Raw genomic sequence first — 14,294 nt, 5'->3', positions numbered from 1 at the left:
ATTTCCAAAGTTGTATCGGTCACTGCAAAGTATTTGCTCCCTCTGAAAAGTGGTTCGTGGCAGAGGGGCAGGAGGATGGAAGTTTCTGGCTTGAGGTGTCCTAGCAGGAAGGTCATGCCCTTTATAAAGCATACACACATGCCATGAGGTTTGCAAATGATTTTAGATGTGCTCAGTAGCCAAAAGGCGAGGAAAAAAAAAAGAATAAAAACAAATGTGTTTCAGCAACATCAAGTCCAACTTTTCCATCTTCCCCATGAGGGAAATGTATATTATGAAACTCTAAGACTGTAACAACCTCACCCAGTGCAATCCCTGAGCCGGGAATTTATGAATTATTTTGGCTAGAGACAAAAGTGCTCCAATTCTTCCATATTACCCAGATGTCCATTGCAAAATGGGGGCCTGGAGAATCACAATATTTTTCTTGTAAATCACTCCACTCAGATTAAGAGGCGCTTTTGTTCCTCTTCCTATTCAGCAGCAAGATGGGCTTTTCACTGCAGAATGGGGAAGAGAGGGTCTTGGGTCTGTCCTTGTTCCTTTTGCTTTTATCAAATGTCTGAATTCGAGCCTCGACTCCGCCACATTCTACCTCTGCAGATGTTGGACAGGGCCACTTAGTATCTGGGTGGACATGAACCTCCACAATCTTTAAGGATGGCACGTGCCATTTCAGAGTTGGAAGCTCCCTCGGACATTCACCCACCGAGCTGAACAACCATGCTAGTTCAGACACTTCCCATTTGACTTCCTGGATAGGCAACCTAACCCCCCAAGAAACTCAACAGCTGGTGCAATGTGGCATAGGCCGAAAGCGGCAGGGTCGAGACTCCAATTCAGACATTTGATAAAAGCAAAAGGGATGGGGCACAAAAGTAGATGGAGATTGCTTAGGGACAATGACATTCACTGCTCTGAGTGCTGGGCTCCCACGACGTGTGATGTGAGTATTCCTCACAAGGAAACCACTCCTGTCTTGACCAGTGAGCCCAAAGCAGGAGAGTACTCTCGGGTAACTTGAGGCTGACACATGAAGTTGGAGGCACTGATGACTCAGCAGAATTCTTGGCTCTCAGGCAGGAGACCCAAACTGGATTCCCAGCCACTACTTGTCTATCAGTAGAGTCTTGTGCTGCCCTGATGCTTCAAGAGAAATTTCAGACTAAGACAGAGTAGGAAGAAAGGCCTGGTTATTATCAGAAATGATCCAGCAGGAGCCTATGAATCATGGGTGTGGTAGGCTGTATTCCCTCGTGCAAGTAGTCACCCATGAGTTGGGGCTGACTCAATGGCAGCTGACCACAAAAAGTTGGGTCCTTTCTGAGGCTGCTGTCGCAAGTGAACACATCGCTCACTGTGCCTTCCTCCACGCTTCTTCCTGATCCCGGGGGAAGCATGTAAGCCCCAAAGTACGCAGCTCTGCTGTCTCCCCTTCTGTGTTCTAAACATCTGGTGTCCTTTTCAACCAACCTATCAATCTCTGAAATGAAACAAAACACTAAACATCTTTATTCAACTGCTCAAACAGGGAAATTTGTGTCTTCCAGCAATAATCAGGAAGATTTTTTTTATAAGGGAAGTGAGAATTCTGTATGCTGAATTGGAGGGAGAAACTAAAGTCCACCAAATGAGTAAATATGTAATGATTCTGTGTGTGTGTGTGTGTGTGTGTGTGTGTGTGTGTAGCGGGGTGTCTCTGAGAATTTACATAAACCCTCCTAGATTCACTGGGGCATTAACCTAGTCACTCACAAAAACTCTGGAGTTTTGTTCAGAAATCCCTTTGCCCATTTACATCTTGGAGAAAGACTGGTGTTAACCAACCCAATATCAAAATGGTATACAAACCAAACCAAGCCAGTGGCTGTCCAGTTGACTGGCTCATGGTGACCCCAGGTGTCTGAGGCTAGAACTATGATCCAAAGGGTTTTCAAAGGTTGACTGATTTGGGGAGATGTATAAATGGCCAGGCCTTTCTTCCAAAGTGTCTCTGAGTGGACATGAACCACCAACCCTATCAGTCAAGTATTTTAACCAATGGGACACCCACACACCTATACGTGCCAAGAACAGATTTTCCTCTCATAGCTCACAGTCCCCGGGACAATCACCATGTCCACAAGGGGCTTCAAAACAGCCTGCAGAAAAGAGAACTTAAGACCAATGGCGTTTCCCACACACCCTTTTTGAACCCCCTCGTGCGCCCTGCCATGCTAAGGCCCGGTCCCCCTTCTACACTGGAGACTGGGTGCTTCCACCCCAACTGGAGGAATCTGAACACCATGAAGTGTCTTTATAAAGAAATCCTCTTTCTTGGTTACTCGATTCCTGGGGAGCTAGACATATAGTTCACTCTTCTGTCACTGTCCCCTCCAGCAGAGCAGCCACTCCAATGCTGCCAGTCCACTAAGATCAGTCACGGATGGTCGCGTTCCAGCACCCAAGAGTCTTATTTCATCGGTCTTCAGTGTGAAATTGGTACCTATTTTAAAATTTTATAGGTGATTCTGATGTGAAGTTTAGGTTAAGATTTCCTTCTACACAGGCATCATCGATTTGCAGACCTGAAAGTCATCTTCTCCACTATTAAAGTTTCTGGCACATGAGATGCAGAAGAAACCAGGGTAAAATAATTATTTGGTGAACTCATGAGGAGGAGAAGCTTGTCACTTTGGTTTTATATCCTTAGTTATGCCTAACAAATATCCGAATGCATACGAGGTATCCAATGAATATTATTGGATGAGTGAATCAAAAGATATGAAAGTATCAGAAGAGCTAGTGAATGGACCAAGCAAGGGGTTTTAAGTAAACAATAAAAGACAATCCAAAGTTAGACTCCCATATGGTCAGTAAAGGTTATGGAGAGCATATTCCAATCAGTTTTATTCCAGAACACTACTTTATGGGGAAAACCAGATCCAATGCACTGGTCCCCAACATTCAGTCCTGGACCTTATTCCATTTCTCCCTAAAGAGCCAATCTTAGAACAAACAAGACATTCTCCAAGATACAGGACCCGGGATATTAGAGAGCCTGGTGATATGTGTCGACGATGCTTTTAACCTGAGAAGTAAAAGTCATGCAACCACGAACTCTGAGCCATCTCTCCAGAATGTGCTTATCTCTTGTAACACAATTAAAAAGGGCACCTCCTTCAGACCACACGCACACAGCGCTAAATGTTACCAGCAGCCAGATCCATTCTGAACATGGATGGCCTTCTTTAAACAAGAATTCAAACATTTCAAGGAAAACTCATCTGGTAACATGGAGAATGGCAAAAATCTTGCTTGGGGGTTCCTATGAGCTAACCGAAAGTTCTGAAACCCCTTAAAACAACCTATCAACCTTCACTGGATATTACAGACAGGAGATGCCTTTAAAAGAAAAAAAATGACATCAAAGCTGTTGTTTAGAATAAAAATCGCAGTTCTTTTGGTACTGCTCGCTGTAAAAATTAGGTAGAGCCTATAGAAGTGTAAGCATCAGTATTTAAAGGAAGGAAAAAGAGTCCACGGGTTCCAATTCCCATGGCCCCTCTGTACAACGGAAGGAAATGATGCCTGGTCTTGGACCATCACTGTGGTCTCTGGTGTGTCTGCACGTTGGTTGCAGCCACTGTGTCAACCCCTCTTCTTGAGGGTTTTCATTTTCACTAACCTTGTACTCGACACCAAGCAAGCTATCCTTCAGGGACTGGTCTCCCAAAGAACTTGTCCCAAGTCTGTGAGATGAAGTCTCACCGTCCTCCCTTCTAAAGAACCGTCTGCTTGCACTTCTTTCAAGACAGATTTTCTCGTTATTCTGACAGTAGCTGGCACAGCCAATATTCTTTGCCAATAATTCGAAGACACAGATTTTTGTTCCTTCTTCCTTATTCATTGTCCAGCTTTCATGTGCTTATGAACAGACCATAGTTTGCATCCTGAAAGTGACATCTCTGTTTTCAACACCTTTAAAGAAGTATTCTGCACAAGATTTGCCCAAAGCAATCGGTCATGTGCTTTCTTGACTGTTGCTTTCGTTGGCATTGATTGTGGATCCAAGTAAAATAAACCCTTTGTCAACTTCAATCTCCTCTCCGATGATCAGGATGGCGCTTATTTTTCTGGGTGGTGAGGATTTTTGTTTTCTTTATGTCGAGGTATAATCTCTGCGGAAGGCTTTGGTCTTTGATCTTAACCAGACTCTCGGTCTATGGACAGGCTCACCAAGAACACAATGAAGTGTCCTGGAATTCCCTTTCTTGTAGTGTTAGCCATAATTTCCTACAATCCACACAGTCAAATGCCTTTGCATCGTCAATGAAACAGACATTCCTCTCTCTAGTACATTACTTGCGGCTAAGACTCAGCTGACATCAAAAATGATTCCTTGTTCAATGTCTTCTTCTAAATTCAGCTTGAGTTTCTGAAATTTTCCTGTCTTTGTTCTGTTTCAACCACTTAAAAATTATCACTCTGAACTGGTATTTCTTTCTTTTAAATACAAAACAAACCAACACGGAACCTCAAGCCCTTCCAAGGAAAACAAAGCTAATAACATTCACCACGAGATAAAGAATAACAGATAAACCTTGTTTTGGGGCTCCCTTGTGTTGAAACTTCTAAAGCATCTTAACACAAGTCCTGTGCATCTTAATTGGATGTTACCATAAAGAGAAGATGGCTTTTCTTAAAAAAGATAAGAGAAGTTTGGGGATGCACACTGTCATTCACAACACTTTCAACGTTCACATCTCGGTTCTATAATTCTCCACAATGGCCAGCAGGACTCAGACACTCATCACAATTAAAGAGTTTATGTAGAAAGTGACAGGTTGTAAGGTGGATGAGAAATGCTCAGAATACAGTTTTGCAGTCAGGCCATATTACAAAGTCCGTTCAGGGCTACTAACAGATGTCTGTAGAGCATGCGGCTCTGCTGTGAGCCTCCACCTGAAGGCATTCAAGCTCAAGCTTCATGGGTCAGCCAACTCAGCTCTCCCAATTCAGTGCCCAGAGGCACCCTACTCAAGACGGCAGCCTCCTGCACCAAGCACTCAGCTCTACTAAGTGGGCTGGGAAGTCCACCCCTCTGCTTCCTGCTCCGGCTTCTGATTCTGCGATTGCTGTTTCTCTAATGTTGCAGCTGCCTTTGGATCAAGGAAGCCCACTGTGCAAAAACCTTGGAGTCCAGAGGACACGCTCCACTCCTGGTTCTTGTTGGTAGTGAGATCCCCCTCTCCTGCTTCTTGGAGGGCTTAGTTTACAACCAGCAAGAAGGCATGCCAATATATCCTGTTAACAACGGCTCACAGGTGTCTTCCCCCATCTTCTTACCCAGACCCATGCAGGACAAGGTCGTTTGATGGGAGTTACAAAGACCGGCTAGAAGAGCCACTGCAGATAATGACCCTGCAAGGTGTCGCCATTAGCCAGAACTAAATCCTATACTCGTGTAAATATCAGTAGTGAATGGGAAAACACCATGCTTACAGTAGAAAGATGAGACTTTAGCCTACTTTCTCTGATCAAATGAGAAATTTGCACTCTGCTTTCCCAATCCGATAGTGTAAGATTCCTTGGGGAATCTTTAATTTTCTGTTTGTATTGACAACATCTGGCAGCCATGTCTCTTTAGATAATATCATGACCTTCCTTCTTTAGACACCCTCCCAGTGTGATGTTGTATTGTGTTCACCTGGTAATGTCATCCAACTTTTAAAAAATGTAATCACTCATACATTGACTCTTTTCTTTCCCTGTTTGGATATCTAGGAAGCAGACGAACCCTTTATTTGATCAGTTGGGCTTTAATAAGATAGTCACAGTCTCAGTCTATGAAGTTATCATTTAAAAAGAAAAACAGAAAGCACCCTGCCATCGACTTGCTTCTGAGTCACCCCATCCGGCAGAGTAGAACTGCTCCCTGGGGATTCCAAGGCGGTAAATCTTTACTGGAACAGAAAGCTTCATCTGTCTCCCAGAAATTGGTTGGTGGGTCTGAACTGCTGACCTTGCTGTTAGCAGCCCAGTGTGTAACCAACAACATCGTCAGAGTTTGTATCATCAGAAATCACTGAATCCAAACTGAATCGCTGAATCAAATGAATCCACATTTGAAGATATGTTTTGGCACGTCAGAAAGTAAGGAAGTCATAAAATACCTTTAAATCTTTAGCTACCAGTTCAAACGTCAACATCACACTTAGGAACATCCAGCCCTCTGATTCATCATCTCAAATGAGCTGCAGTTTACCCCATTGGCTGTGGCCTTGACTTAGACCTCACCCAGTCAGACACAGTGTTACACACAGTTATGTTAAGTACTGCCTAATGCACTGGAACATTTGATGGGCAAACCCAAAGTAAGTGGCTGAGGTCAGCTCTCCAGCACTCAGTGATAGTTCCTAAGCATCATAAAAATATATATGATTGACTACATTAGATTGAAGAAGGATAGTTCCCATTCAGTAGCTCACCTCATTAGGTCGAGCAGACAAATTCAGGAGAAACATTCAGTTTAATTGGAACGGTTGAAGGCTTTGATAGAGAAGTCTCTCTAGATTGCTGGTGCATTACTCAATTTACTTGAAATAAGAGGCTGAAATCAACAGAAGTTGAAAACTGGCCGTGTGTACCACGCACTGAAACTTCACTAGCAGAAGGTACTCGATGTGACTGTGCTAGACCAGGTAGACTAGAGAACAGTCACCTAATACAATCTCACAGCAATTAGTAAAGGTTGGAAGATACGTCTACAAAGCCCCTCCCTCCGTATGCAAACCAGCATAGAACGCACAGACGTTATCAATGCTCCAAAATTACAAAATGAGACAAACCAACCGCTGTCTGTGCCTGCCAGGCTCACAGAAGGGCAGTGGAGAAGCCAGGGGATGCTTTCTTCTTAGTGAACTCCCCGGATCCGAGCTTCTCCCTGGCCCCTCAACCGCTGCTCACGGGCAATGCAGGCTTTTACAATTCATATATTATGTAACACTAATAAGCAATCTTACTACAGAAAGCAAACTTTTCGATTAGGATTGTCTGTATTTTCCTTTGCTTCTGCTTTCATTGCTTTTCTTTTCTGAATTTTTCAAAATGTCTCTCAGAGAGGATGTCTCTGGAGAGTAACCAGGGTCCTAAGGTATCTAGGCAAGTATTAATGGGAAACATGCGTGACTGTATTTCATTAACCTCGTTTTAATGGCATTTTGTTTCCAAGAGTATACCTATTATTTAGTTTTTCTTACTGCATAAAGTTACCTATTTTAATAAAGGGGGTACATGATCTCCTCTTTCTGTCTCTCAGACAGCGGTGTATTTGAACCACTGACCATATGGTTAGCAGTCCAGGGCCTACCCAACTGCGCCACCAGGGCTCATGGCTTTAACATGGAGAAGGAGAGTCACCATCCTTAGTATCAGCTGCTCGAGGCCCATTGGAGCGAGGCAGAGGTGAGACATGCCCCGCCCTCCATCTTTCCTCATCAATTCTGACACCAGCCATCCACCTTTGAGACGACTTCTCAACGGCTTCAATAAGTCATTGCAATGGCCGCATAGAACTCACAGACTGTTCAACTATGAGATTTTCCAAGGACATTAACAGGTTACAAATGCTTAGGAGACAATGAGTTGGCTAGGACAGCTTCTTCTCAGCTGAGCCTACAGGAGGGCCTCTCAGGAGTCTTTGGCTTCTCAGCCACATGGTCCAGGGCTCACCGTCCTGCCCTCACAGGCCACAAAGCTCTGGCTAGGGCTCCAGGAAATGCCCAACAAGCATGCCTCTCCACCTCCTGAATGTGCTCAGCTCTAGTGCCCCGGATCAGCAAACCTAGCTCCCCAAATAAATGCCTAGAGGCACCCCTCTCCACAGCCAGCCTCCCGCTCGAAGACGCTCGCGTTTAACTAGCTTTGCGGGCTGCAATGTCCACCGCTCTAGCACACCTCTTGTTCCTGGTGCTGCCGCTGCAGCTTCGCTGGTGTTCCGCTTGTCTCCTGGGTCAGGGAGTTTCAACGCACAGCGACCTCAGGGTCCGCAGGATGTGCTCGACTCCCGATACTTTGCTTTGGCTGGTAGTAAGATGCCACTTCCTGCTTCTGAGATGGTTCCTTTTAGACCCAGAGCGGTGGCCATCACAACTGTCCTTGGGAACAATCCCTCACGACTGAATCCGCTCCGTGTCTTCCCTCACTTTCTCGTACTCAGAGCAACTGGGGACACATTCTTTGGTGGGAGTTACAGAGACTATGGTGAGGAACGACACATTAAGTAATTCGCTGCACTACACAGTATGCATACAAAATATAGACATACACATATACTATACACACATTATATATACATACACACATATGTTTATATATACACACACACACAAGGAGGCTTCAAAAAGTTTGTGGAAACATGGAATTAGATTTATAGAATTTTCCCACCAACTCTTTGAAGTCCAGGTATGTATATATATGTGGGAACTTCAAAAAAATTCATAGCAAATGACGTTTTTAAAAAATTATATTTTCCATGAACTTTTTAAAGCCCCTTAAGAACCCTGTGTATATGTATGTGTCTGCCTACCTACCTTCCTCCCTTTTTACCTATCCATCTAGTTCTATTTCTCTAGAGAACACAGTACACGTAACTCAGCACGACACACTCGGATATAATACAAAAAAAGTTTTAAAGTCAATATCTATTCTTATTACAGCTACCCGATAGTCAGTCCTAGTTCACTGTTTAAAGTCAGGGTGGTTGTGACCACTGAATGGGTTTTACCCAGCACTCCTGGGCCTTGGTCCTCTGATGGAAAATCCTAGGTATTTTGAGAATCATAAGGGGTCGACATAGACTCAATGGCACTGAGTTTGGACCTTTGGTGATATCACAGCAGAAGTTATTCAAGCTATTTAATAATCACATGATTTGTAGCTGCAATATCGAGTGTTTTTCTAAAGTAGAAGTGCTACTTGACATAAAATCCACGACTGTTTAAAAGTCCCCGTTGTGGCATCACTGTCTAGAGCAGTGGTTCTCAACCTTCCCAATGCAGCCACCCTTTACTACAGTTCCTCATGTTGCGGTGACCCCTCCCCTAACCAACAAATGATCTTCATTGCTACTTCATAACTGCACTTTTGCTACTGTTATGAATTGGGTGAACCCTGTGAAAGGGTCGTTGAATCCCCAAAGGGGTCATGACCCACAGGTTGAGAACCGCTGGACTAGAGGCATAACACACGGGGGGGTTGGGGGGGACTGTGGTGCTTGCTGGCTCACTATGGTCTGTAAGTTGCTTTTGAAATGCAAGATTTTCTGGAGTCAATGTGTGTCCAGAAACAGCAGAACTCCCTTTGCCTTTCTCCACACCTGAACCCCCAGCCCATGCTATTTTTTAAAAAAATTCATAGCTGGGAAGTTTAACTCATGAAGAAGGTACAGAGTGGGCTAGTAAGGTCATGTCATGTGACACGGTTCCCAGAAAATTCACTGTGATCCAGATCGGGTCACAGAGGACCAAGTAGATCCTGGCTGGGCCAATTCATGTGTGATTTGTCTCAAGAGAATCAGAATGGGTATAGTCTAGCATCAACTCGCCTCCTAAGACAACTCTTACTAAGGTAAGGTCTTCATCCATCCACTGGGGCACATCCTCCTGCGAACATCTGGATTCATGACAACAACCTGCTTCACAGGCCTCCATGTTCACTCTCTCGATGGTCCTTTCACATTTTCTAAAGCACTGCACATTTCGTTGGGATCAGATGGTCCCAGCACCCAGTGGTGGCAGAAAGTTTAGATTTGCTAAGGAACAAAGCCCATTCTGAAGGACATAGGAGATTGTCATGTGTGTGATGCATTCATTCATACTAATCCCTAGAAAACACACACACACACATACATACATACACGCAATAATATTTCCTTATGTTCTTGCCAGACTTTGGAAATGCCATCTGTTTGGAGACTTTATTTTTCCCTTCAAATCTCGATCCAACTTAAAATTCATTACTGAATACATTTTCCAATTGCAGAACGTCAATAGGAATGTATCTTTGCAATGTCTATACTTTTTTAGGCCTTAAATTTTACTTCTCTAACTCATGAATTCCAGCCTCAAATGAAGACTGCTGCCTTTGAGTGGAGTCCGACTGACAGCAACCCCGCAGGAGAAAGGAGAACGGCTCCACAGCTTTATAGAGACAGATGGCTTCTTTCTCCTGTGGAGCAGATGGTGGATTTGAACCTCTGATCTTTCGGTTAGCAGTGCTATTTGTTTCTCACTGCACCACCAGCACTCCATTCCCTTAGTGGTACCACAAAACAAAAACTGAAAACCCAAAACACTATGACCATAAAGGCAATTCGACTCAGCGGACCGTGAGACTGTAAATCTACAAGGACAGACAGCTTTATCTTTCGCCCTCCAATGAAAGCTAGCTTCTATAATATACTCTTAATAAGATTCCAGCCACGGGAGTCTTTATTTACTAGGTGACAAAATATAAGTTTTGAATTTTACACAGTATCGATATTTGATTATTTGCTGAGTGAAAACTTTTTCCTTGTGGTTTGACTTATTTGCTTCTCAGTCTCTTGCTCAGTAAATGAGCACATTGCAACAATCACATCGCCGAGACAATAGGAAAGATCCCGTATGGATCTGACTCGCTCTGGGAGGCATGTTTTGGCTCATCCCGACAGAATATTCATGCATGCTAATTGGAGAGAACTAGATAACAGGAACATTCCATATTTATACACTTTGGCCTGGTGGATAATGTTTATTATTAGTTGTGCCGCACAGTACTATTATCATGTCACATCATGGATTTCAGCTTTAGGAAGTTTTCGAGATCTCAAATGAAGACAGCAGTTGACTCATAATAAAGAAAACATTCCCCCCGGCCCCTTTTTCTTTTCTTCTCTTCTTTTGTACCGGCTCTGGTATCTGCTTTGTTAAGAAACTGGCCTGAAAAGAGGGCAAACTCACTAGTTATACCACAGGTTCCCAAATTTATTTGCCTTACTGCCCCCTTTTCAGAAAAAGAAAGTTCAGCACCCCCCAGGCAATGAAAAATTGTCATGCCACAGCTTATCATGAAGGATGAAGAACAGGTAACTTACGCAGTGGGCTGCGATCTGTATGGTCAGCAGTTCAAAACCAGTAGCAGCTACTAGGGAGAAAGACTGGGATTTCTACTCCCGCAAACAGCTAGTCGCAGAATCCCACAGGGGTAGGCTCACTCTGAGTCAGCTGACTTGCTGGCAGTAAGAGGGAGGGATTGGTGTTTGCAGCCCCTCCCCCCCACAGGACCATTTCAGTGCCCCTCGGGGGCAGCACCACCCACTTTGGTAACCACTGCATTAGCCCCACTTCAGCACATTAGACCCCCCCTTCAGCTGGAAAAAGACTGGGTTTTCTACTCCCCCAAAGAGTTGAAGTCTCCTGAACTTACGGGAGCAGCTTTACCCAGCCTTACAGGTATCTACCTGATGGCAGTAAGTGTGGATTTGGGTTTTCAGTACAGACCCCGAACCAAAATGATCCAATACCAGAAATGATTTGGCATTCTTGTGTTGGACATAGCTTTTGCCATGCTTCCCAGGGGCACCTTGGTCCCATGGGGTTCTGTCTAAAACCCAACTGGTCTCTTGCTGTCACCTGATGCAGGGAAGGCCTGCTTATTGGTCCCTGAATGTCTGCCAAGCCCTGTGGAGGGCCTGGGCAAACAGAAATAGATGAGGCCTGGGCTCTGCTTTCAGTAAATGTTCACTCCCATAGGGCAGTGGATACTTTTGAAAAGCCGAGAAGAAGCCGCAGATGCATGCATTTTTCTTCCCTGCTTCATGTTTTATTATGTACAGTGATTTTGATCGAACCCCTCACTCGCTCCCTGTGACACTTTTCACTGTTAAATAAAATCTTTCATTAAAAAAATATTACCGTGGAACTTCACAGTTTACAGTTTGGAGGCAAACCTAGTCGCAGACCACACAGCTCAAGGAGAGTTTTGAAATATTAAAATTGTTATTAAAGATGTTCCAGTCCAAGGCCTCCAGCCCTTTCTTCGCTGCTTGGAAGGCCGTGCTTGCTCCTCCCCCGACCTTCATCATCCCTCTCACCAATCCCACTGCAGTAGCTATGCTTCCAAGTTCTTCACGCTCGAAACCCACCACACCCGCCAAACGCAGCCAACTCAGAACACGGGCCACCCGGAGGTCATCACAGTGGGTGAGGTGATGGACAAAGTTCAAGAGGTAAAGGTAGCAGATCCATTTCTTTCATAAGTGTTCCAGGTTCAGATAGAGATTAAAGATACGAAATCCATTTCTAATCATAAGTCTTCCTTTCATCACGTCTAACATGAGGAGAGCAGAACGTCCTTGGAAGAGAGGGACACTTGACATCGCTCATCCTATGATCAGAGGGGACCAATGGAGAATGCCATGGTTAAAGTGCTCAGCTGCTACCCAAAAAGCAGGAGGAAGAAAGGACTGGCCATCTCCCGCTGAAGATTCAGCTACGGAAAGTCTCGTGGAGCGCAGTTCTCCTCTATCCCACACGGAGTTGCCATGAAGCCACTCAATGGCAACGGGCTATTGTCCGAGAGAGCTAGAGATGGACAGACGCTAAAAACGAACAAATCGGCAAACATGAATTCCGCCTTCCCTACCTTCCCCCCTCTCCTTTCGGTCATCTGAATTTGGGAGCGACCACTTTATAGCCCCAGCCACGAAAGCACACCTGGGGAGGAACTACCCGTGCACCTCATTCACGAAAGACTCCTGGGGGGCCGAGGAACTTACTTGCTGCTGAGGCAGCGTCTCAGGGAGTAGGAGGCCCCTCCGCCGCAGGTGCGGGAGCACTCGCTCCACGGGCCCCAGGCGTCCCACAGGCCGTCTCGGTCCTCCTCGGAGCGCGCCGTCCTGGAGCTCTGTGGGAAACGAGAGGTTGGTCAGCACCCCGAAACAAGCATCCTTCAAGGTGGGCAGCCGTGTCGGCCACAGGTGGTGGACCCGCTGGGGGTCCACCATGCATCCTATGATCAGATGCCCTCCAATCAGGTGATGTGGACACGGCATCCCGTGTAGAGTACAGCTGCCCATGGGCTTCCGGGACAGTAACTCTACACAGCAGGAGAAAGCCTCGTTTTTCTCCCTCAGAGCAGCAGGTGGTTTCAATCAGCTGACCCTGTGGTTAGCTGTCCGCTGTGTTGCCCAGACCACCAGCAGGATCCCTCACCACAACCATACGGACCGAAACAGCACTCCCTACAAACCCCGCCTTTGCCAGGGCAGAACTTCCAGCAATAAGCCCTATCGCATCAATCTGGCAAAATGGTCTGCCAGCCACGTTCGCTGCTATAAAATGTGGCACTGAATGGCTAATGAAGACATGGGTCACCCCAAGGCCTGTCCTTCCCAATGGCAATTCTGATTGCACTCTACAGCCTAGCTTTTAGATTAATCATCAATCCCAATCACACAATAGGGGGTCCTCTGTGTCCAGCACTTAAATAATGAGGTCAAAAAGACCCCTGGCCAGTTTCGACCATGTTCTCCAGCCTCGTCTCCATAGGCCCACTGTAGCTAGCTCCCAGATGTAAACGTTGACAAAGAACCTCCCGACCCCCTTTTCTGCTCTGTGTGGCCAGAAGATTGGATGGCTGAAGGAATTCAGGGTTTGCCTGATACGGTAACTAGGTGGGTGACACCCATACATTTGTACAAGGCAATTTCCCTCATTGCAATTCAATGACAGGACAGAAACAAGACCAGCCATGCAAGGGCTAGAATTGGTGCAAGGATTCAAATGAGTGAGGTCAGTAACTACATGCCAGAATACTGCCCAATTGCTATCGCTACAACACACACACACACACACACACACACACACACACACACACACACGGCATCATTTTCATGTGAGACCAACCAAATCCTTGAAGGATCTCCCTCCGGCTGCTTGCTGGGTTAAGACACTCGTGCAGTAATACAGGGTTGTGATTTTGTGCGTTGAGGAAAGCACATGGTTTTGCACAATGGTTACATGCCTCTTCTAAGACGGCAGTGAAGCTGAGGTCTCCCTGACGGCACCTCTCACCTCATCACGGGGTTTCCGGTTTCGGCGTCCCCGGCCTTGTGAAGGGCCCACATGTCTCTGAAGGAGATCCCACACTAACTGCAGCAGGAGAGCCACCCAGACTTCTCTTAACAACGCCGGTAAACAGCAGTCAGAGCAACCGCATCTTTGCTTCCTATTCCAGGGAAGCAAAGTGGCTTTCCTTCTCTCGAACGGGGC

At 45.6% G+C, this 14,294-nt stretch overlaps 1 protein-coding gene across 2 annotated transcripts in view; it reads right to left on the bottom strand.

Annotated features, from left to right (window-relative positions):
* ADAMTSL1 (ADAMTS like 1) overlaps positions 1-14,294 on the bottom strand; it is a 394,101-nt gene that overhangs the window by 344,450 nt on the left and 35,357 nt on the right. For both annotated transcript variants that reach the window (XM_075559969.1, XM_075559968.1), the window contains exon 2: positions 12,800-12,927. In XM_075559969.1, the coding sequence (XP_075416084.1) occupies positions 12,800-12,927 (128 nt within the window). The remainder of the gene's footprint in view (positions 1-12,799; positions 12,928-14,294) is intronic.

Source organism: Tenrec ecaudatus, chromosome 10 (assembly GCF_050624435.1).
Source record: "Tenrec ecaudatus isolate mTenEca1 chromosome 10, mTenEca1.hap1, whole genome shotgun sequence".
Classification (NCBI taxonomy): domain Eukaryota; kingdom Metazoa; phylum Chordata; class Mammalia; order Afrosoricida; family Tenrecidae; genus Tenrec; species Tenrec ecaudatus.
Note: the sequence above shows the minus strand (reverse complement) of the source record. Positions and strands in the feature narration are given on the sequence as shown.